Source organism: Mus caroli, unplaced genomic scaffold, assembly GCF_978045245.1.
Source record: "Mus caroli unplaced genomic scaffold, Mus_caroli_1 scaffold_14, whole genome shotgun sequence".
Taxonomy (NCBI): domain Eukaryota; kingdom Metazoa; phylum Chordata; class Mammalia; order Rodentia; family Muridae; genus Mus; species Mus caroli.
The window spans coordinates 68686285-68711878 of record NW_028227269.1 but is presented as its reverse complement, the minus strand read 5'-3'; the positions used below and the strand labels follow the sequence as shown (position 1 = coordinate 68711878).

The 25594-nt window shown below is 45.3% G+C and overlaps 1 protein-coding gene across 1 annotated transcript in view; it reads left to right on the top strand.

The window, feature by feature from the left end:
• Window positions 1-11221: 11221 nt before the first annotated feature.
• The window catches only part of Pygl (glycogen phosphorylase L), a 37355-nt gene continuing 22982 nt past the window's right edge, over window positions 11222-25594 (top strand). Inside the window, exons 1-4 of the mRNA XM_021179683.3 lie at window positions 11222-11552; window positions 15894-15995; window positions 19299-19377; window positions 22289-22392. Coding sequence (XP_021035342.1) covers window positions 11310-11552; window positions 15894-15995; window positions 19299-19377; window positions 22289-22392 — 528 coding nt within the window. The 5' untranslated portion in view covers window positions 11222-11309. The remainder of the gene's footprint in view (window positions 11553-15893; window positions 15996-19298; window positions 19378-22288; window positions 22393-25594) is intronic.

Here is a 25594-nt window from a genome sequence, read left to right as displayed (position 1 = left end):
GTATACTTGGCAGCAGTCTTCACCACCTGTGATTTACAAAAATAATGGAATGGGACTATGTCATTACATCAGTCTGTCACTCTTCTTGTGTAATTTGTATTGATGGCTGATGACTAAGCTCACTTCCTAACTACCACTTAACGGGGCCTCTAAAGCAGCCCATTACAAAGCTGGGAAGACGGCTTGAGGATAAAGTGTTTGCTGCACGGGCATGAAGAAGAGAAGGGTTTGGATTCCCAGCACCAAATCAAAAGCTAGCTCTGTGGCGTGCAGCAGTAATCCAAGTGGCAGGACAGGAGGCAGAGATGAGCAGGTTCAGTGAGAGACTGTCGCAAAAATAAGCTGGAGAGCAATAGAGAAAGACACCCCTCCATACATGCAACACACGTCAGCACATGTGTGCTCAAGCTTACACACACACACACATCACAATGCAGCATAAAAAAAAAGAAAAGGACACAGTGTAAATGCCTAGAACAAGTGGCCATACGCTGGAAAATGTATTAAACTAACCCACCAGCTTTCATTTTTTAACTTAGATGTGCAGCTTGATATTGAAATTGTTATCACTTAACTTAGGATGACGGCTGAGGAATTAACACTGGTAAATTTAAAAAAAGAGAAATTGCTATTATGCAGCTATTCTAAATGACACCCACTTATTCTTTCTGGTCTCCCAGTCAAACTCCCTTTTTCCTTTGTTATTTAATTCCTTTCCTTCAGAAGACTGCATATCTGAATCAAACTGGCTTAGTGAGTTTTCTGTTTCTATAACAAAATGCCTGGGTACTCATGAATTTAAGAAGAGCTAGTTTGCTCCGGTTAGGGTGCTTAATGCCCTAAATTAACCAGATCCATCTCTTTGGCCACTGTGAAGGTTTTCTTGACTCATTCAAAAAGAAAGCTGTCTATGGAAGTTAAGAAGGGTACAGAGGGCAGCCTTGACTTTTTAAACAAAAGCAACATTTCCAGGAGCTAACCTGGGTCCTGAAGAACTGATCCTTTCCAAAAGCAGTGTTCCTAATAGCTTAGCCACCATCCGCTGGCCCTACCTTTTAAAAGTTCCCCTACTTTCCCACTACCACACCGAGAACCCAGCTTCCCAGAACATGAATCTTTGAGGGACACATTCAAGCTACGTCCAAATTATAACACTAAACTATATTTTCTACACAAAAGATAAAAAATTCAAATATATCAGATCTAGCAACTACAGTCCCCAAAGAAAAAAAATGCATAAGTGCAATTAAAAAAAATATGCACGAAAGTATTCACGTCAGCTTTGCTAATAACCCACACTAGATAGAACTTGTCTTAGTTTCTCTTCAGTTGTGATAAAAAAGCAACCTAGGAGGCAAGGGTTCCATTGTGCTTACAGTCCTAGGTCACAGTTCCTGGTAGGGATATAGTCCAGTGATAGGAGGTTAAGATTGGTGGTCACATTACATCCACGCTTAAGAGAGTAGAGCAATGAATTAATGCTATCCATCTCAGGACTGTCACAACTGTGCCCCAAGTTGTGTCTGACTACCAGTTCTCAATAAGCCAATTAAAATAGCCTAATTAAAAGTGGAAAGTGGAATAAAAGAGATTCATCCAACATGGCCACATTGGGAAGAGGAACAAAGAGATCCAGTGGACCCCTCAAGTCTGGGGTCAGGGTCTGGAAATGAGACCAAAGTTTAAATAAAGAGAGCCAAGGATATGCCCATCCAAACATCCCTATCAAAGTGTGGCCCACCCACCGCTGACACATCACTGTCTGGGTTTCAGTCTCAAGTGAGCTGACAAGGTACTTGAAACCTTTTTCTGGGAGACAAGCTCCCCTCTGGCTTCTTCCTGTTTCTTCTCCCACCATGAGGTTTCTGGAGGAAACTTCCATTTCTTTGGGGTCCCTTATTTCGTAGGCTAACAGAGAAACTGTCTCTCTAGAATACTGCATTTCTGCCAGGCCGGTTACGCTAATGCTTGTTAGAGCTCAGCAAGCCCTCTCCTCTTTATACAGCCCAGGAACAGTAGTGCCCATAATAAAGATGGGTCTTCTCACATCAGTTACCTTAGTCAAGGCAATCTCTTCCCAACATTTTCAGAGGCTAACCCTAATCTTGAACAGTGGCTCTCAAGTTCCTAATACTGCGATCCTTTAATATGGTTCCTTATATTGTGGTGATCCCCCCCAATCATAAACCTATTTTATTGCTACTTCATTGTGGGAAGCCACGTGTGCCGTTGCAGAGTGGCACAGGCTTCTGCTGGCCACCACGCATACATAGGCAGGAAAGTTTTTTGCCAAGATGAGGTTTTGAGAATTGACCAAAATTGACCAATCAGTAGAGAGAGAAATTGACCAATCAGAAGAGAGAGAAAGTAACCAATCAGATGTAGGAATGCAAATGAGGTAGTAAGCATCAACCAAACACAACACAATCCGGGTGTGAGACACGCCTCTCCTAGGCCTATATAAAGCAGCACCAGGGCTGGGCTGAGGGTCTTTTCGCCTCTGCAATCAAGCTCTCCCAATAAATGGATCCTGTTGCAGCGTCGTTCTTGCTGGTCGAGTCGGACGTGCGCAAGACTTCATAACTGTAATGTTGCTACTGTTATGAATTGTAATGTAAATATCTGATATGTGCCCCCCCCCAAGGAGTCTTGACCCACAGGCTGAGAACCATTGCTCTAGACAGTCCCTCACAGGTGTCCCTGGAAGCCTGCTTCCTTGGCATCAAGTTAACAGTTAAAACTAACCATCAGACAACTCAGGTGTCTAAGAACAGTAAAACTGTACAACATTTATGTATTAGACAACTATACAATAAAACAAGAGCCTATGTTGGGAGGCAGAGGCAGGCGGATTTCTGAGTTCAAGGTCAGCCTGGTCTACAGAGTGAGTTCCAGGACAGCCAGGGCTACACAGAGAAAACCTGTCTCTAAAAAACAAAACAAAACAAAACAAAAAACAAAAAAACAAGAGCATATGAATTTAACACAGAAACAAAAGTTGTGCACATGATACTGCATACATTGTCAGAAGGACAGAGACATACTATGAGAGTCCATTTACACAAAACAAAAAGACAAAACCAAAAAATGGACATGAAGTCATTTATGCTAGGTTCCGTGCCTTGTGTCTGTGGCACTCAGGAGGCAGAAGCAGGGGGATTGCAATGAGTTACAGGCCATCCTGGAGTAGAAGACCCTGTTTCTGAAAAAAATCATTTGTAGTACTGGAGACCGGGGTAGCAACGGTCTGTAGAAGAGACAGTGACTAGAAGAAGATGCAGAGGGGACATTAGTTAACAGTTAACCTATACTCACTGTGACACAGACCTAACATTTTACACCATCTGTCTGAAGACATACTCTGCTGATATGAATTACCTCCCAAAAGAGAATTTACAAATAATTATACATCATTTATTTTGACCCATCTATTAAATGAAATACCAAGAACCTAGATGATAACATATGTGGTATTTGACACATGATATATTATGTATTAGATATATATAATGTATATTTACTAAGTCCTCATGAGTGCAAAGCTGAGAATACTTGATTAATATCCAGCACAAATATCACCAATTCTTGCTCCCACTTCTGACAAACTTCCAAGCTTGGCTCACAACGTTCTGCATTTCCAGGAATCTCCAGAAGGTGTCCCCATAAGCTCCAGTCTGCTGCAGTGCCCAGCCCCTGGCCCCACAGTTTTGCCTGGCTCTTCCCTAAAACTGTACGGAAGATGTTATAAGAGGCCGATTTCCGTGTTCTCGACAGAAGGTAGAATAGAGCTTGTGGGGTCCGAGTATTTATTATAACGCTCCGTGGGAAAGGTTTCTCCGTGTTTACTGGCTGCCCGCCACAGCCCTGGGGCACACAGTGGCTTCTAGGCAGCTGAGCCAGGGAAAAGAATCAAGCAAACTGCCTCAGTCTGAAATTAGTGCTTCCCTGACAGCTAAGACCTTCTTGTGGTCAGGCTAATCATTAGACTCCAGCCCTGAGGGTGAGTTCTCACCAGAGAAACTTTTGAACCCTCCACAGCCATCCACAGCTCTTAATCCCAGCAACGAGTGGGCCCTCATAGACATCCCTCTGACCCATCTGACCAGCTCCCAAATGTGTTCAGACAGGCTAGACATCAAACTCTGAGCATTTCCTAAATCTAGCATAACATGTTGAATTCCGATTTTTATTTATTTAATTTCCCCCAATGCCCGACATTAGAATAAATTATTTCTTTAGATTTCAATATATTTACATCTAAGATTTTGAGAGAGGAAACATGCCGTCTACTGTATGCTCTGAGTAGAGTAAATAAAAACAGGAAAGTTGCCGGGCGTGGTGACGCACACCTTTAATCCCAGGACTCGGGAGGCAGAGGCACGTGGATTTCTGAGTTCGAGGCCAGCCTGGTCTACAGAGTGAGTTCCAGGACATTCAGGACTATACAGAGAAACCCTGTCTCAAAAAACAAAAAACAAAAAACAAAAACAAAAAACAAACAAAAAAAACCAGGAAAGTTTTGGTTCTCTTCTTCTGATTATGGGTCATTTTTTGTGGGTGTGAATATCCAGAACAAAGAAAAAAAAAAAAAGCTGTGATGAAAGTTACAGCCACATCCATGCTGAAACCCAGTGTGCATGATGTGGAGTGTTCAAAGGACGAAGTCCTCCACCTGCTGGTCTCAGGCCGCTGCTGCAGCGCATACACACAAAGATTCCTTAACCATTTCCTCAAAAAACTAAAACAATGTCCGGTGAAACTTCAGAGGGGAAGGCAGCCTCTTGTTTTTATCTTAAACTGGAAATACACTGTGACTGATGACTGGAAAGTGTCACTTAAGATTGAGGAAAGAAAGGACAAGCCGTGCACAGAGGTTCAAGATGGAGCAGACACATTCAGAAGTAAAATATCCTGCATCTGTACAGGGGAGGATCCTTCAGACTCTCAGCTTTGATCCCTGAAAATATAGAGGAAGCTACTTTCTGTTTGGATTCCTGTAACTTTTAAGCTAGAAAAGATGACCCTTCCATAGCTAAGCGCTTTACTGTTAAGGTCTTAAAGAGAAGCGCGTCAGAGAGATTAAAATACTTGGCTTTTATGAATCTGGGCTTTTCAAGTCTTTAGATTTGCTTCCTCCATGGAGCAATACTGGGTCTTAGGGAGTCTCTCTGCTTCTTGATTTTAATTGTTGTTGTTTTGGTTTCTTCCTTGTGTCGAGGGGTGGATCTCCAGGCTCGCACATGCTAGGCACATGCTCGATCACTGAGCTCTATCACCAGGCTTGCACATGCGAGGCACATGCTCAATCGTCTCCAGGCTCGCACATGCTAGGCACATGCTCGATCACTGAGCTCTATCACTAGCCAGGAGTCTCCTGTGAGCAATTGATTGAGTGCAAAGATCAAGTCAAGGTGTGGGTTCCAGGGGCAGTTTGCTTTCACAAAGGTCCTGAGACAAGGCGACAGGAAGGTCAGCCCAGAACATGTTGCATCACAGTGGCCTGTGGAAACCCTGAGGTGACCACACTTGCCACTCCCTTCCCTAGTCAGGATGTGTCGGTGTCTCTTAGCACAGTTTTTCCAGAATTTATCTCCTCATTTGTTCCCTTACACAGTTAAGTGAGGGTGGGGGTGGGGGTTGTTAGTTTCATTTGTTTGTTTGTTTTGTTTCTTTCTGAAGTCCAAATCTTATTGCATTCCTAGTGACAACAGAGGAGTAAAGTCATACTATGTGTGTAATACAGCTGTGCATGACATGCATATATATATATATATATATATATATTCACACATGTGTGTATATGTGTGAGTGTGTGTGTATATGTGTGTGCATGCATGCCCTGAGGTTCCTGCCTGGGGTTCTATACCTGCTCAGACTTGTCCCAGGATTCGGTATTCAGTCCCTGGATTCTCTGACATGCCCAGACTACCTGATGGCTCTGCTCTAAGCAGGCTGCAGGCTGCAGGCTGCAGGCTCCAGGCTCCTCACTCCAAAACTCCCTCCACACACAGCCCAGAGTCATCTCACCCCGTCCTCTCCAGATGCTTGGCTCCACAGATTAACTTGCAATTCCAACCTGGGAAGCTCATGCCTTCCTTACAGAAAATAAACACACACACATACACACACACACACACACACACTCCTGCAAGCATAGCTCCTCGAGGGACACAGAAAAGGCAATGAGGAGAAAATAAACACTGGTTAGTATTACAAAAGGCAGGTTTTCATCTCAGTAATGCCTTTAGCATTTCCTGGCTCTTGGCCACCCATCTCTCTTCCAAACTCAGCTGTCTTGTCAATGCAGTATCAGAAGAGTAAACGGCCAGCGCATTTCCTGATTTTGCGCCATCTGACATTGGGACCCCAATTCTCTGGGGTCACCAAATTGTGTCCTGACATTTTAAAACCATCCATGATCTGAGGGACAGGTTGTACATCTCTCCAGCCTTTCAGAAACTTCCACTGGACCACATCTAACAAGCCCAGCTACTGTACTAAGGAGCAAATTAAATATGACAGGAAATGAAAGCACCAGGAAGTGGGTTTGCTCCAAGATAAGCAGATACACTCAAGTTTAACAACGACTGGTCATGGTCACAGCCAATTACAGAGAAGATAATTCAGACAGGCACCTGTGCTGTGTGCCTGCGGGATATTTGGCAGGCTAATAAACCTAGGCTCTCAGTTGTCGTCCTAAATGTTTAAAACAGCAGGGTGTAGATATGAGCCTTGGCTGTCACATTCATACATTGAATGCATGGATTAAAATGTACTTACTTCTGCTCTCTGAGCATAAAGAACTGCTCTGATATGACATTGTCCTTCTCCACAGGCCATGTGACCCGTATGTGAGGCCAGTTCCCTTGGCTTCAGAACTGATTAAAAGCAGGTCAAAAGGCCAATCTAGAGCACAGAGCAGCCCAAGAGAAGAGAGGACAGGGTTAGCTGAGGCTCAGTCAGAACTCAGGCTTACTCAAATCCCAAAGAGCTTGGGGATGAGAAATCTCTCCAATCGACTTGGGAAGTGGTCTTGAGCAAACCTGAGAACCGCTGAGCCTCAGTTCCCCCATTGGTAAAGTGGGGAGAGAGGCATAAATTGCCCCACTGCACTGCTGAGGGGATCGAATGGAGCTGGGTATGTGGGAACCTAACAGCCAGGCCTCATCCCAGGAGAGGCTGAGGCAGGAGGTCTTTATGCATCTTAGGCCAGTGTAGGCTGTAGTATGAGACATTACCTAAGAGAGACAGAAACTTTGTCTAACCAGAGTCCTTGACAATTTTTTTAGTTTTAGTTTTGGTGGCTCTGAATATGGTATATAACCCTGCCTTGAGACATGCAAGCTATCAAGTTATCTTTATCTTGTGTCTTTCTGAAATGGGCCTCCCAGTCACCTGCTACTGTGGGCAGAACCACCCTGGAGCTTTGAAAGCCTTCCCTCTCTGTAGTGTTTGCACAAAGGCAGGGCTTCAGAGGTTGCATGCCAATGGCTGAACACATTCCAAACAGTCCTCTGACTGACTACTGACTTGCCTCAGAACTGCCCTGTGGTCTTGTGGGGAGGGGGTCTTCCTGGGACTTAGTAGTCTAGAACAAGTCTACCGCCTATTCCTTCTCTTTCTCCTTCATGGGGTCACACTTGGATCCGACTGCACTCACTCGGCCAACCTGGCTCCCTCCTGGGTAGGTCTCCCACAGCCATTTGCCCTAGGAAGAGCCTTGCAGGTCTACTCCTGTCCCCAGTGTCTGCTCCTCTGAAGACTTGAACCAACATAGATTCCCATGGGTCTGCTCCAACAGTAAGCAACTTGTGCTGGTCGGGGGAGGTCTGGAGAGGCTGTTCAGCCATTCACAGAAGCCCTTTCATGATGGCAGCAGGAGAAGCGGTGAAGAAGAGAGCAGAAGACAAGGAGGTCGTTGTCACTGCTGCGAACTGGTGGGTAAGGTAAACCTGGTGCATTTTAGAAAGCCTTGGTGGTTTAAAAGTGAGTTCTTTAAAAATATCAATCTCCTTGGTCCAGTAAGTTAACTCTCACAGTCTTGAATTCCTGACCTAGGACATAAGGACGGTAGATTGGGAAGAGAACTGGAGTCCACCTTGGTTCCCAAGTGCTGCTGCCCACACCACACTTCCCCCACCCCCCCACACACACACCCTTTCATTTTCCTTCTTTGTTTCTTTGTTTCTTTCTTTGTTTCTCTGTTTCTTTCTTTGCACTCACATATCAACCTAGATGGTTTTTCTAGATAAAAACTTACTTTGGCATAACATTTAGAAAACAAAGTTTCTATCAGAACATAAACTAGGAAATCACTATTTTCCCAAACCTATAGCAATGCCTTTAATGGCTAGCCGTGCACTGAAACCTGAAGAAGGCTAGAGCCCAGCCCTGCTTTCTGAGGAATATAGACTAGCCAGTGTTTACGATGGTAGAGGAAGTCTAAAGGAGCAGTTAGAAAATGGTGGCTGCCATGTAAGGTCCTGTCTCAGAGTCCTTGGTGGTTGTCATCTGCTACGATCATGTCCTCTTTTACGAGTGTATGTGTATGAGTGTGTGTGTGTGTGTGTGTAGGTCAGAAGTCACTTTGAGGGCTGCTCTTCAGGCACAGTCCATGGTTTGTTTGGTTTTGGCAGTAGTGTTTTTTGTTTATTTGTTTGTTTGCTTGTTTGTTTTTCTTCTTTTAAAGACAGGTTTCCTCAGTAGTCTAGGATCATCAAATATACCAGGGATCTCCTGCCTTTGCCTCCTCAGCTCTAGGATTACAACACTCTCTACACCGCCCAGCTTTTCTGTGTTCAATGGCTCCACCTCAGGTCTCTGTGCTTGCATGGCCAGCACTTTACCCACTAAGTTATCGCCTCTGCCTGACCATAGCCTCTTTAACACAGTTGGTGGCATGGTCCCTCCTCACACTCTATGACTGAAGTGTTATGAGATCTACCTTTTGCCCATGTCAAAGAAATGTTCAACCCCAAGGGACAGGGTGGGCTCACTGACTAGATACCAAATCAAGAAAATAACGCACCCATCGTTATCCTTGCTCCCAGAAAGACTCCTGTGCCCTTCAACAGACAGGAGATCGAGGACCCTCCTGCATCCCTAGCAAAACTGGAAAGTTGCCTTTGCCTTTGGAATCTTCCAGAGTTTGGACAGTTTAGATACCGTCCATGACAACAGGGCAGTCATGGGGGTGGCAGCACGAGGGGCTGGCCATGTTACACCACAGTCAGGAAGCATAGAGGGGCGAGCACTGTTGCTTTCTCCTGTTTTACTCATTCCAGAACCCTTTCCCACAGGATGGTGCCAATGGCGCCAACCACCTTCAACATCTGTCTTCCTTCCGCATCTCTGAAAACACCATCACTACCCAGAGGCATGCCTGGTAATCCATTATCCCAACTCCAGTCAAGTTCACAATGAAGACTCATTACCACAGAATTCAAAGATGATAGCTTAAAAAAAAAAATTAAAAAAAAAAAAGGCTAGGTTTTGGAATCCGCCAAAGGACCTGCTCATTGGGGTTCCCTTCCCACTTCACCATGTGCCTCTTAGTTTTATTTTTTTATTAGATATTTTCTTCATTTACATTTCAAATGCTATCCCGAAAGTCCCCTATACTCTCCCCCAACCGTGCTCCCCAACCCACCCACTCCCACTTCCTGGCCCTAGCATTCCCCTGTACTGGGGCATATGATCTTCGCAAGACCAAGGGCCTCTCCTCTCATTGATGGCCGACTAGGCCATACTCTGCTACATATGCAACTAGAGACACAGCTCTGGGGGGTACTGGTTAGTTCATATTGTTGATCCTCCTATAGGGTTGCTGACCCCTTTAGCTCCTTGGGTATTTTCTCTAGCTCCTTCTTTAGGGGCCCTGTGTTCCATCCAATAGATGAGATTTTGCTGACAGGACCCTGATATCGCTATCTCTTGTGAGGCTATGCAAATACAGAAGTGGATGCTCACAGCCTCTTAGTTTTAAGTCAAGCATTCTGACCAAGCTCAGCACTCACTCTCCGCTCTGGGTATCTCTGGCTCACTCAAATCCAACCCTTACCCTGTCTCATAGGGCCATGCTGTCCTCAAAGCCATTGCATGAAGCCACTTAGTTTTCATCTGCCCCAAAGGCTGGAGCCAAAACCCTGGAAGCTGGAAGGGCCCGGATCTGAAAACGCAGTCAGATCTGTGAGAGTAAAACTTTCACTTTTAGGGTAATGGCTGGTTTGTATGAAGTAAGTAACCAAAATCCTTCGCTGGAGAAAGAAGGAAAGGAGTGATAGACAGGAAGGAAAGAAGGCAGGCAGGTAGGCAGACACGGACCCTCTAGATGGCTTAGCAGGTAAAGGCATCTGCTGCCAAGCTTGACCGCTCTGGATCGATCCCTGCAACCATCACGAGAGGAGGGAACCAACCCTGGACCACTACGTGTCTGTATGCACATTTTAGGACACACGCGGACAGTACAGACATTTTGAGAAAAAAAAAATTGACATCTTAAAATGCCTCATGTTTACCTTTCCAAAGTTTAAACACCATCACATTCGGATCTGGTATAAAGATCACACACCAGTATGTCTCCTGAACACAGGACAACTGGTTCCTGGAGTGTCCTCTCCTTCTCCCTCCCTCCCCTCCCTCCACGCCCTCTTATCCTTGTGCCTCATTTGGTCAAAGCGCAGTGCAAACAAGGGGGTCTCAAATCGAACGAAGTCTTGTCCCCCACTGAGACTAAAGCTTTCTCAACAGACCCCTTGACTTTTACACCAACTGTGGCCAACTACTGTGGCTTAGCCCAGCCTGGGCTTAGGAGTCAAGAAATCCCAGTCCTGCGTCCTCAGAAAAAAATAAATAAACCAACCAACCAAGGCCCCCTTAGAACCCAGGATAGTACTATGCCTAAGACTGGGAAGCAAGACGGGGCAATCAGGGTTAAATCACACTGACCCTACAGTGTCACCCTGGGAAGCAACCGTGGAACCCACTGAGAAGAGGCAATGGCTTTACTGGGAACTCAACAAGCGAGCCAGCAGAGGCCTCCTTCCACACGGAGAGACGCTGTCGGAGCCTCCGCGCGCTACGTGACCTGGACGTTCTGGGAGCGGCCGAGGGGCGGTGCCCGCAGCCGCAGCGCCGCCCAGGGGCTCCCACGCCCCCTGGGGGGGGGTCACTCTGGGAGCCACGGGTGGGCGGGAACCCGGAGAGGGGCGGATCCCCAACTCCCCAGCGTCTCAAAAGCAGCAAGTAAGGAGGGGAGGAGGCCAGTCCTGCAGCCCGGCGACCGTTCTGTGCTCCCTCCGCCCGCAACCATGGCAAAGCCCCTGACCGACCAGGAGAAGCGACGGCAGATCAGCATCCGAGGCATCGTGGGCGTGGAGAATGTGGCCGAGCTGAAAAAGGGTTTCAACCGTCACCTGCACTTCACTCTGGTCAAGGACCGCAATGTGGCCACCCCCCGCGACTACTACTTCGCCCTTGCGCACACAGTGCGCGACCACCTGGTGGGGCGCTGGATCCGTACACAGCAGCACTACTACGACAAGTGTCCCAAGGTACCAGGCGAAGGGCGTTTGTCCCCCCTCCCCTCCACTCCCTGTCCTGGTCTCGAAGTCTAGGTGGGCAGCAGGACGTAGGCTCGGCCATCCCTTCCATCTCCCCCACAGCGGTGTGCCATCCTCAGGGCTCCACTGTGGTGTGAGATCCGGAGACCAGCTGGTGGCAAGAGCCCACGCTTCCCTCTCCTGCGAACTAAGCAAACTATGGAGTTTGCTCAGCACTTAACCAAGGGGGACCCTGCGCCTCCTATGTGATCAGTCCAGGTTCCGGGGCCCCTGACAATCCGCTCAGGTCCAGGGGGCCGGGAAGGAGCACAGAAAACAAAAACATACAAAAGCCTAGCCTTAGAGGGTCAAGCTTAGTGTTTAAGGAAAGGAGAGGGAAGTTTAGAGTTCCTCTAATAGTGACCCTGCCCAAGCCTCAGGGCTGCCTAGCTTAGCTGTGAAACAGAGATGGGGGAGGTCCCGGCCCAGACCGAGTGGAGACTGCAGTTCCTGAACTTTGTGCTGACTGCCTGATGGGCCGTGCCAAGAGACTCACCTGAAGCTATCCCTGTAAAAACACCCTTCTCCCTTCCAGAGGCCTACCCCAGAGATGTGGGGGACACCACATTTAGGCAACCAGCTTCTATTTCTACCAAGGGCCAGGATGCATAGTCTCTGGGGTTGGTGGACATGTGGAGAAACACCACCCCATCATGACCAGTCTTGGAAGAGAACCAGAGCTAGTGTGAAAGGTTAGGGAGAACCGGACAGGGAGAGTGCAAGGCGGCAGCAGCCTTATGGGGGATGGTGTAATGAATGTTTTGGAAGAGAAAGCTGGAAAAACTGGCTATGGAGTTAAGTTGGGAAAGGTGAATGCAGACCCTGGTGGCAATGGGAAATGCAGATACATACTTACTAGGTGTTTCTAAATACATAAGAACATCCAGAAAAGCTATCTCTACCATTTGTGCCTGAGAACTATAAGAAATTTCCAAGACCTAGGAATAAACTCCTATAGTAAGATACTGTGGTTGTAGGAGCCTAGCAGACTGCTACCCAAACAGGACAACTGCTAATTTGTATCCTTCCAAATCTAAATCTTTGCTTAGAAAAGACTTCAGGTCCACATTCATGTACTGTGACTTTTTATCCGTACAACAAGCTGCACCTTGAGTTAGAATTTTTTTAGAGGTGGTACAGGACTTGCCTGAGTTGGAGCAACATTTTGGAGACACACAAACGCAACCGCTAGTCTGTAGCATTTAGCATCCCAGCACAGAGAGATAGGTTGTTTCTGCTCCAGGGGTAATCTTCCTGGTTAGTTTTTCTCCTGACTCTTCCTTCCTATACAAGGGCAGGGTAGCAGCAAACATGTTGCATAACTCTTCTTAGAAGAGCTTGGAAGTTCTTAAAAATTGACTTCATGCAGGGTCATAGTGTTTGCTGCATGATGGTCTCTGTGGAAACTGGACAGCTACCGTCCTTGAAGAGAATTTGGGTAAAACCAGGAGGTGTGCCCAAGCTCCTAACCCCAGCCTTGCTCCCTGGTGTGCCCACAAGTCACCAAGTCCTGTTCTCGAGCCCAGTCCCTGTGTAACATGCCAAAGGTTTAATCATACTGAAGCCTCTTCCTGTCCCCTCAAACTCAGCACACAGAAACTCAAGTCACGTTCCTTCAAATCCTGACCTGCCCTCTGTGTTTTTTAATTTAATGACTCTGTGTCGCCACCATGACAGTCACTGCAGCCCAAAACTTGGACTTAGCCTTTGACTTTCTTTTATATTCCCCTTTCAAATTTCTGCACTGCCCATCAAACTTCCCACTCTCTTCCAGCCTCTGCGTAGCTGAGAGGGCCTACAGGTCTGTTGTAAGGGATTCTCAGCCATGACCTCACTTCCCTGGAACTGTAAGCCAGCAGCCAGAGGCTTATCATGGCTAACAGGCATACACCTCTTTGCCAGAGGTCCTCCTCTGGGTAGTTATGTTTCATGGCTTTGGGCTAGCCTCTGTGTCGTCAAATTCCGTGGCTTTGGGCTACAGTTTGGCATGCTTCTGTGCTTCCAGCTGTAACTTCAGTTACATCTTCATCTTCTCTGACAGCTCCCAAAGGCACTGCATCTGCAGTCCCGTTGCAATCCAGGCCTGTGTCCAGCTGAGCTTCCTAAAACAACACATCTTGACTCTTGACTCTGTTAAGGTTGGCTGCAGACCCTGACATAGTCATTAAGCATGCTGAGGTCATCTTTCAGGTGAACCTGCCCTTCCATCCTCTCAGCCATTACCTGCCTGCATCCACCTTCCCATCCTCCTCTCCTACTTACCCATTTCCAGCTCGCGCCTGCTGCTCACCCTCCACTTGACGTACCCTTCCCAGCACGGGTCTCCAGGTGCCACTCCTGCCTACCTTGCAAGTCTCAGCTTTTTTTGTCACATTTTAAACACCTGACAGGGTAACCAGACAGCAGTACCCAGGTCCTCCAGTTAGTACTTGAAACAATGTTAAAAACAAAACAAAACAAAAACAAAACTTTTTAAAAAATATTGTTGTATTGTCTTTATTCTATCTTTTGAAACCTTTTGTATTTTTGTATAATATACATACAATATTAGGAGTGGTGTGTGCATGTAGTTTACAAAGTGAATGAAGATATTCAAATATTTTATCATTACAAATATGCAATAAATGACCATAGGACATTAAGGAAACAAAGGTCTATTTTTCAAGGTTTTACATACTCTCAAATATAAAGTATATTTTCTCTCAAAAAAAAATGTTACTTGTAAGAAAAATAGGGAAATTCCTATAGTTCCTGCCCTTAAAAGGTCCCTCATATATAAAGATACTCAGAGCAAACCTATCTAGAAGACCTGGAAACACCTTAAATATTCTTAAGATGCTATTTATGCTAGTAAATCTTACGTCAGTGCTGCTTTGGGCTTAAAAGAAAGGTTAAAAAAAAAATGGACTTTGCACAAATGTCCAGGGGTGTGACTTCACAATTGCAAGTGTAAGGCATGGATATATTTACAAAAGAGCTTTGTATAGATCACTAAAACAGGAAAACAGGCTCTGTTCTGTCAGAGTGAAAATCCACACGGAAGGCTGAGCTGAGCTAATCATACCTGTGGTTTGATCTGCTTGCTGTTTCCTGTGGCCTCGTGCACAGGAGCCCGGGCCTAGGGCTAGCAAGGGCCCAGAAATTTTCCCATAATCATTCAAAGAAGCTGGACAAAATGCTGTGCTCAGGACAGCAGGATTAGATGTTCTGGTAGGACGCAGTGTTGACCGTGTTATGAAGGTTCAGAATTCAGCTGTTTCATAAGATAAAAGTGAGACAGAGCGAAATTTCTTAGTTGATGTCATAATGATTTGTTACGTGAACTATTATTATTACATTACTGCTGCTGCTGCTGCTGCTGCTGCTGCTGCTGCTGCTGCTGCTGCTGCTGCTACTACCACTACTACTACTTAGAGGGTTGCCCAAATACTTTTATTTTTGATTCTTCTTATCCTGTGGGAATGGGGAGTATGTCAAATTTGAAGTGACTTAAACAAACTCTTACTGTTTCGTTCTGTGTCTGTTGGAGAGCAGGGTAACTGATACCGAGGGCAAAGGGTCCTGAAAAGGGGCTCTATGCTTGATCACTATTCCATTCTTTTAAATTAGCAAACTGTGCTTGCCTTGAAACCGTTGGAAGCAGGTCTGAACTTTGTGCCTCTCACTTCTGCCTCTGCTCATATTTACCTGGCTTTTCCCTGGCCAAAGACAAACAGTTTCTAAGTCCATAGGGAAATTCACCGTCCCATCAAGAACAAACGCTAACAAGCCCTGGGAAGAAACTGCTACATAGAGTTCCTGGGGTGGTCTTCATTCCAAAGATAAACTGTCAGTGAAGGAGGAATCTGCCCTTGCCACAGAGTGTCAGCTAGTCTGTGTGTTGCTTAAATGACAAGGTCAGAGCCAACCCTGGAGAGAAAGGTGAACAAAGGCAGTCCAACTTGTTTGTCTAAAGCATGTTTTATTCATGAAGCTCATGACCAGGGAAACACACACACACACACACACACATGCAGAATCCAATTAGTTAGATGAGCTTGCTTTTCTTTCTTCCTGAAGATAAAAGACACCAAATTACTTTGCCAAAAACCAGTGTATAGCCCAGTTCTCCCGTGCTTCTGGAGGGGAGGACCTACCATGCATCCGTCAGGTGACTGAGGGGGAGTCTCGGGTGAACATGAGTTAAAGTAGCCCAAACCCTGATGGGTTTTTCTTGGTGGTCTAACATGGATTTGCATTTTATGTGTGCTTGACCTCACAGAAGAGTGATAGACTTTTCTCTCTTCCTTTCAGAGGGTGTATTACCTCTCTCTGGAATTTTACATGGGCCGAACATTACAGAACACCATGATCAACCTTGGCTTACAAAATGCCTGCGATGAGGCCATTTACCAGGTATGCTGTTCTCCTGTGTCTCACACCTGCCTTCTCTACATTTCAAGTTCACTTTAACACACACACACAAACACACATATATACACACACACCGGACAAGTTGCTCCTTCAAATAGGGCTACTATAAACAATGAGACATATACACAAGTTGGAAAAGAGAGGACTGGGTGTCTTGGCGCATGCCTTTAACCCTAGCACCGGGCAGGCAGGAACAGGTTGATCTCTGAGTTCAAAGCCAGCCTAGTCTACTAGATGGAGGGGAAAAGAGGGAATTTGAAAAACAGATTATCACACATGAGGGTTTTATTTTGCCATCGAAGTCTTGTAATTTCTGAAACAAATTGCAGTTTTAAAATGAACCTCTTAAAAGTGTTAATGTGGGGCTGGTGAAATGGTTCAGCGGGTAAGAGCACTAACTGCTCTTCCAAAGGTCCTGAGTTCAAATCCCAGCAACCACATGGTGGCTCACAACCATCTGTAATGAAATCGGACACCCTCTTCTGGTACATCTGAAGTCAGCTACAGTGTACTTATATAAAATAAATACATCTTAAAAAAGAAGTCTTAATGTGCCAGGCAGTGGTGGCGCACACCTTTAATCCTAACACTTGGAAGGCAGAAGGCAGAGGCAGGCAGATTTCTGAGTTCAAGGCCAGCCTGGTCTACAGAGTGAGTTCCAGGACAGCCGGAGCTATACAGAGAAACCCTGTCTTGAAAAACAAAACTACAAAAAAAGAAAAAGTTTTAATGCTGAGTGATGGTGGCACATGCCTTTAATCCTAGCCTTGGGGAGGCAAAGGCATGGGAACCTCTGTGAGTTCAAAGCCAGCCTGGTCAACAGAGCTAGTTCCAGGACAGTCAGAGCTACACCGAAAAACCCTATCTCAAAAAGCAAACAAACAAGAAACTCAACAACAACAAAAACCTTTATTATGAGAATCATAAGTGACAGCTATTCATATACCAGACAATATAAAAATGTTAAGTGTTTGAAAATCCATTACCATGTTTCTCTCTTGCCTGACCGAGCTGTAAAGCATACTTCCCCTTTAAGGCAGTCCTAGTGTGCTCATTTGTTTATATAGACATAGTCAGCCCTTCCTTCCTACAGGTGTCTCTCCACCTAAAACAAGTAGTCCTTCACCTTTTCATGTGACTGAAAGAAGAGTATATTTACAAAGGCAAATCCCAATGAGACATGGGTGAGAAGGCTTTCTTCCCCGGGGCTGGGATGGTCCCTAGTGTGATCTGCTGCTTAGCATTCAGGATGCTGCTTAGCATCCATCACACAAGTCAGGCAGAGCAGTTCCTGCCAGAGGACCATTGCAGCTCCCCCACACTTCCCTTTCTTTACTTCCCTTAGCATTAGCAGAAAAATTGCACACCTTCCCTGGGGTAGTGTGTAAGCATGACCTGCATCTTCATGGTTAAGGTTTATAGCCCTGTCTCAATCTTCCAATTGGCAACGTTCAAGATCCCAAGTATTAGTTAGCATGGACCATTGGCTGAGTAAGGACCCAGGAATCCCTAGTCATCCGGGAGCAAATCCAGAAGCCCCATCCTTCTGAAATGATGTGGAGCTGTGCTTGAGTTCTTACAAGATTTAATTATCAGCGCTTACATAAGAAACTAATGGAGTAGAAGGAAGGCGGTCTAGAAAAGTGACTCAGAGAAGACATGGGCATCACTTCAGGCAGCAACTCCTTATGTGCTTTTTTTCAACACTGAAATTACTTTCTCATGAAAAGCTATCTAAGGGCCTCTGAGCTGACTCAGCAGGTAATGTGCCTGCAATCAAGCCTGATGACCCAAGTTCAAGCCCTCTCACAAGTTTCCTCTGACCTACGAGACAGAGACCGGGGTGGGGGTGGGGTGGTGAAAGGAAGAGAATTTTTAAAAACTATCTAATTTCAGGGGACACATATGAATTTTAGATAAGGACATAGATATTTCACGGTGAACTACCCTTTAGTTGGGTCTGGTGAGATTATCATCTAGTCCACAGAGACTAAGTCACTGAACTTACCAGAACACGAGTTTCCCCTTAAAATAAGTGCTCTACAGTATACTCCGCGCTATAGGGTTCTAATGGAGATCCAGCGTCAGTGGCTTCAGGAGTGTGATTCCAGGCACGTCAGAGAAGGAATCTTGCAACTGTCTCTGCATTCAAAGAACTGCACTTTGGCAAACATCCTAGAGAAAAGTAGGGGATTCTGTCCCCATTCAATGAGCTGCAGATCAGGCCTCCTGCTGGTGCCAGGCATCAGGGCTCACAGGCATGGATCACTAACTGGTTTGGGGTTATCAGCTTTTGACTCTACTGAGACAACACACTGGATTTGCAAAGATGAACTCAAATCTGTCCTGAAAAGTCTGCCCTTGCACCTTCGGACCATCTTGTCACTCGGTCTAGTTACCGTCAGCTTGAAACTGCACTGTTTCTAAAGTTTTAATCTCATGGTATACTTTTATTTGTTTTAAGAGTCACATTTAATGTGTGTGTGCGTGTGTGTGTGTGTGTGTGTGTGTTTGCATGTATAGCATGAACACATTAGTGCTGAAACACATCAGCACACATGTGGAGATCAGAGGGACAAGACATGAGAGCCTATTCTCTATATATTTCTGTCATGTTTGTCTTGGGAATTAAACTACATCATCAAGTTTAACAGAAAGTTCATTTGCCCAGAGTCACCTTGATGATCCCATACTTTTTTTTTTTAAGAAATAATAGCTAACACAGGACTCTGCCCAAAACTAATGCTGTTGCTTTGTTCATATAATCTCATTTGACTCACAACCCTAAATTAAGTCGGTATTTTCAGCCTCCACATTATTTAAAAAGATCTATTTATTATTATAAATAAGTACACTGTAGCTGTCTAGGGTGTCAGAGCTCATTACAGATGGTTGTGAGCCACCATGTGGTTGCTCGGATTTGAACTCAGGACCTTCAGAAAAGTGGTCAGTGCTCTTAGCCGCTGAGCCATCTCACCAGCCCCAGCCTCCACGTTTTTACAAGGGAGATTTAGCAACCTGTCTAAAGGTCAGTGTCAGGGAAGTGGCATGGTCCATAATGGACCCCAAAGACTCGTGCTTCTCTGTGCCTGGCTATTCCATCTTATATCACTGGCACCAATGATTGCCAGCTTCTGCAATTGATATGCAATGCCAGAACCACTTCAGGGGAAGCAAGGCCAAATCAAGCACACAGATGACCCTGGTAGCTGGCCTCAGTAAGTGGAATTGTCTCTGGAACAGCCTGAGTGTGTATCCACATCCAGTATTGTCCTCTCTCCTCAGCTTGGATTGGACATGGAAGAGTTAGAAGAAATTGAAGAAGATGCCGGCCTTGGCAATGGCGGTCTTGGGAGGCTTGCTGGTAAGCGACAGCGGGAGCAGGTTACTTTGTCTGGGTGACCTGTGCCTTTTTGGGTGCCATACACAACCGTGCTTAGAAGAGCCAAGTGGCTTTCTTAGAAGAAGGAGAAAGCATGTCCCTGCTGTAGACGCATTTGCTCTTGACTTTGTCCTGTGGTCTGATCACAGGCCACATAGGAAAGACGTGTTGCTCAAAGAACCCCAAAGCTAGCCAGTTCCTTCCTGTTCACGTAAGGGTTTCCACAGCCACCCGTTTACATCACCGCTGATTGTTTATGGCTGGTCGACTCCCATAAGCCCTACTCTTACCTTGCAGGCTTCAGTTTGATCTTGTGGTTGACTGGCGGGCAGTGATGTCATTAATATACCTCTTCACGTACAGACAAACTGAGTTCTTGGCTTTACTTGAATAATGGCTTTTCAGCGAACAGAGAAGAAAGTACTTAAAGTATAGTACTAGCTCTCTATGCTGTGACAAGTCACCCAGCAAGAGCAGTTTAAGGAAGGAAGGCTCTGTTGTTGCACAGTGTGGAAACCGTGGTAGCGGGAGCTGGTCATGTGCATCTCCAGCCAGGAAGCAGAGGAGAGTAGTTGCTCAACCAGCTTTCAATGTTTACACAGTTGAGGGCCCCAGACCATGAGGTGGCACCCTCCACATTCAGGGTGGTTTTCCCACCTCCATTAATTCAAAGAATCTCACACAGGCATCCCCAGAGATGCGTCTCCTGAGCTCTTCTGGATCCTGTCAAGTTGCCCTGATTATTAAACATCCTAACCTATAACCAAGCCTCTCCAGTGCTCAGGAGAGTGAGTTTCTCCAAAGCAAACACCCATGCAACATGTGCGCAAGAAGACAGGAGAAACCACAGGGACGTCACGTCATGGTGCCGTCTCTAAAACCCCATTAAAAGCAGCCTAACCTTAAAGAAGGATGCTGATATAGACATACTTCCTGTGTGGATCACCAAGCTCAAAACAAACCCAATAAAAACCATACAAAGCGATGCTATTTATATTCTTAGAAAAGGTAAATCTTCTATGAGTTATGTATAGAGGGAGACACAGGGGAGAGTATGGATTGAGTATAATACTAAATTAGAGTTTAATACTAAATTAGAGTTTAAGTGTTAAGTGATCCTAGTGGCTCCTAAAGAGGAGCAGTAGGATTAAAAGGAGCCATCAAAGGGGATGCTATCATATATATATGTCTCTTAATTTGTCATTGCTCTCAAGTTACTAGAAAGTCATTTACATCTGTTTCATTTCATCAAAGCCTTTCTACATCGGCGGCTGTGTGCTTTAGTGCCCACACTAGTAGTAAAGTATCTAAGTTCTTCAGGTAAACTGTTTGCCATCATCCTATGACGTGCATTTCTGAGGATTTCCCAGGCTTCCCTGGGCTATCGAGAGGATGGCAGCACTGGTGGAAAGCCTACCTAAGAACAAGAATTGATCTTCTTTGCTCTTCTGTGAAACCCAGACTCTTCAGTATTGGCTAGCAGTGTCCACTCTGCTCTGGACCCGGTGTTCATGATCTTGCTCCTTTGTTGTTTCTTGGAGAAGGCCAGAAAATAGAGTGGCAGGCGAGGCTGGGTACTTCTCAGATGACCTAGCCTCCTGCTTGACTATGGAAGTTGGAATCCCATCTTCTCAGGCTCTAAGGACCAACTTGTCAGGACCAAGAGAATGCCAAAAGAGACAAAGGTCAGATGAAGCAGGGAGTGCTCATGTTAGACGGACCCCAGACTCGGTCCTTCCTGTTCGTGGCTCTGTGTTAGAATTGGACCATGAACCCACCTCAGGCTCTCTTATTTTGAGTGATAGCTCTCTAATTCTTTCCAGCTGGAATTCCTACTGTAGGTTGCCTCGTTCCCTAACACCTCAAATTCCCAAGAGGGACAGTCAGATTAATACAACCCTTTGGATTATATCCGAGCACTAGAAAGATACCTTCTCTGCCTGCTGATTGGTCCTTCTAGTTCAGATTCTCTGTCATTGGATAATGGAAAATATAATAAGAAAACAGTCACATCAAGAATGACATGACGATCACAGAACAAGAGCCTTGAATGTTGGGGCTGATTTTTTTCAGTGACTCTATTGTACCCGGACTCTGGGTCTCCATGACAGCCCCCTCCCCTCACAGTACAAAGGGTAAAGACAGCAAGGATGCTCTTCCACGGAAGCCCCTCCTCAGCAGACTTCCTAGTACTCTGGGTGGATCGGCTGCCATTGCTGCCCAGGCTAATAGCTGTCACTGGTGAAGGAAATAGAATGGCTACTATTTTGGTCTCGACATAAGTTTCTATTTCTTGGAATGACAGTTCAGCAGGCAGGACTAGAGAGAGACAGCTTCCCTTAGAAAAGCAGCCACAGGTTACAACAGTCAACCTAGCCAATGTAGGTAGGTAGCTTCTATATTTGTTCTCAGACAATGCTAGCATGTACACGGTCACTATTCAAGATGGTGAGGAAAGCAGTGATATCTACTTTTTAAAGATTTATTTATTTATCATATATAAATGCACTGTAGCTGTCTTCAGACACACCAGAAAAGGGCATGGGATCCCATTACAGATGGTTGCGAGCCACCATGTGGTTGCTGGGATTTGAACTCAGGACCTCTACAAGAGCAGTCAGCGCTCATAACTGACTCTCCAGCCTGCGATATCTATTTTCTTTAAACATTTTTTACGTTTTTTTTAATATTTCCAAATTTCTCTATAGTATTTAATTCTATAATTTAAAAACAGGTTATTTAAAAGCCCAGTAAATTCCATGCAGCAATATCAATGTGCAAAACAAATTGTTCCCAATAGAAGACTCGTGTGGCTTCCATGCCTTTGAAAGAGAGTTTGACATTGATGCTAAGTTGGTTGGTTTTGTCTTTTTGTTTACTTGGCCAAATTCAGCCTGCTTCCTGGACTCCATGGCAACCCTGGGACTTGCAGCCTATGGCTACGGCATTCGTTATGAATACGGAATCTTCAATCAGAAGATCCGAGAGGGATGGCAGGTATGTAACCTGAGCCTTCGTGAGCTCTTTCTTTGTGCCCTGGCGGGTGAATAGCGTGGGCCTTTCATACAGCACTTCACTGATTTCGCTGGCATTCGGCCGTGGACACTTCCAGAGTCAGCTTCCCACTGGGTAAGTTTCCTGAGCAAAGAACCTGTGTGTGTCATTCACCTCCAGATACGGAGCACCTGGCACGGTGCCTGCCTCTCACTAGCTGGCTCGTGGCCTGTTTCTTAACCTCTTTAACGCTCAACTGTACCATTTATAAAGTGAGAGTGATAACCATATATATATGCTTCTTGTGTGATAATTAAGAAAAATATTCTTCAGTGAATCACCGTGAGGTCTGCCTATAGTGAGTGCTCACTGAGAGTGACTGCCTCATTGCTGAGGACCGGCTGGGGTCTTGGGTTTTGCTGCATTGAGAATGAGGCCTCCCAAGGGAACTCTGAAAGTATTGACTGTTGAGCCCTGATGGTGGACTGCTTTCCTGTGCAAGATTCTGTCTCAAAGCTTACAGAAGCACGAAAGGAGGCTTGTGGGTTAGAACTGTGGTCTCCTGAGCAGTTCTCTGTTGTAATTACAACTGAGCTATGGAAAACTGAGTGTCTTCCAAAGTAGGGTTTCCCCAGATCATATTGCTGGTCAACCGGAGTCCGTGTCCGCAGATTTCTGCATCCATATTCAGTATTCCCTTACATGTGTGTCTGCCCTCCTCCTCATGGCTGTTTTAGAAGATACATAAGCGAATGTTCTATTATATAATAAAATTGGGTAAGCTTGTTGACGGTTAATAAAATAAACCTGACGCATAAGTATATATAATATATATATATGTGTGTGTTATATATATATATACATATATATATATATATATAAATATATAAATGTGCACTAATCCATCTAGACCACTGTAGTTACACCTGTTTAAAGTTCATATATTGGTTTCTTTCATCCCTGATAGCTTTTTGAGTCTGTGGTCAAGGGCACTGATCTTAAGTATAGACTATGCCCATTCCTGCTCTGTGTTTCACATTCACACCATTGATTTAAAAAAAAAATGTTTAAACTGCATTTCCAAAAAGCTGAGCTCTGTAAGAGTAGCTCTGTGAGCTCTGTAAGCTCTGTAAGTCTGCACTCCAGGGCCCAGCAGCAGAAAGCTCACAACTCACCGTAGGCTCTGTAAGGAAGTGAGGCATACGGGAGAAGGGTAGGTATGGTTGGGGGCCCCAGGCCACTTTCCCTCTCTCAGTACTTAGCCACTAAGTAAGGAACTAAAAGACTCGGTGGGAACAGTGAGTGAAATGCCAAGTTCACGAACGAGGCTCTTGGGAATGGAGTATGGAAGATGTGTAAAGCTATAAGTGAAATGCCAGGTGTGCTAAGGACACATGTTGTGTGCCCTTACTCTCTCGTGTGAAGCTATGCCAGTGACTGGCAAACACAGAAGTGGATGCTCACAGTCAGCTATTGGATGGAACACAGAGCCCCCAATGGAGGAGCTAGAGAAAGCACCCAAGGAGCTGAAGGGGTCTGCAACCCTATAGGAGGAACAACAATATGAACTAACCAGTACCACCCCCACCCCCAGAGCTGTGTCTCTAGCTGCATATGTATCAGAAGATGGCCTAGTCGGCCATCATTGGAAAGAGAGGCCCCTTGGTCTTGCAAAGATCATATGCCCCAGTACAGGGGAACACCAGGGCCAGGAAGTGGGAGTGGGTGGGTTGGGGAGCAGGGAGGGGGGAGAGTATAAGAGGCTTTGGGGATAGCATATGAAATGTAAATGAGGAAAATATCTAATAGAAAAGAAAAAGAAAGGAAAGGAAAGGAAAGGAAAGGAAAGGAAAGGAAAGGAAAGAAAAGAAAAGAAAAGAAAAGAAAAGAAAAGAAAAGAAAAGAAAAGAAAAGAAAAGAAAAGAAAAGAAAAGAAAAAACCCGTGGGGCAACCTGGAGTAGAGGAAGGACTCGGTGCTAATTTCTGATTGGGATCTAACTTCCACTTCCTCATAGAAAGGGGGAACAGAGAGGATCTAGTTTATGAGTGGACCAACGACAAGCATCTGAGAGAGGCCAGGAGAGAAAATGAGGTTAGAAAGGAAAACATTGGGAGCAGGAGACACGGCTCAGTAATGCAGGTTACACCACTCAGGAATGCAGGTTACTCAAGATTAGCTCGTGGTCTGCTCGTGCGGAGGGAGCTGGCTTCGGTTCCTGGCACTCTTGTGGAAACTTGCAGTCATCTATGACCTTCCTCTGGCCTCTGCAGGCTCCTGTATGCATGTGATACCCATGAACTCATGCAGACACATCAATTTAATTAATAAATTAATAAATAAATAAATAATAAATCTTTATCTTTAAAAAAGAAAAGAAGATCATATATGAAGGCTTCAGCATTAATGATCTTTGGAGCATGGATTGCGGGTAGTGTTTATTGTCTTCTATTTGTTCTCCTACATGGCTCATATTCCATAAGAAACATGTGCTTTATCCTACATGGCTCATATTCCATAAGAAACATGTGCTTTATAAGCATAAAAAGCTGTCTAAGTGAGAGAGTTGATTTCCCTCCCCAGTGAAGTAACTAGAGCTCTACACTGCACACACTGAGTTTAGCAGAGATTCTTCCAGCATTTCAACACATCCTCACCAAAGGACTAGAATGCATCCCTACTCAGTCCTGGAACATAGACTGTGTTTTTAAACTACTATTGTATAAAAGAATTAAAAGAAAATCAGCAAATAAATCTAAAATTCCTCAAATGCCTTTCCCCTTCCAATTTCATTCTGAATCCTGTAGATCAAGGAGGTGTATGTTTACAGCATCCTCAGTGTTAAAAGGAGAGGCTGGGGCTGTAAATGGGGCTTTATTGGTAGAATGCTTGCCTATCATGCACAGAGTCCTGGGCTTGACCCCAGCCTCCAGCATCAAATAAACCAGATTGTGGTGGTGCACATGTGTAATAACCAGTCCTAGGGAGGTGGAAGCCAGGGGATCGGAGATCATCCTCCACTACTTACCAGGTTGAAGCCTGCAATGCACAAGACCCTGTCCAGAGAGAGGGGTGGGAGGAGGAAGAGAGAGATGGAGAGAGGGACAGGAAAGGGAGAGAATGAGAAAGACCAGTCGCTTCTGCTAATTCCCACTTAGCCCCATTAGACATCATCACTTCTTTAATTATGACTTAAAAAAAAAAAA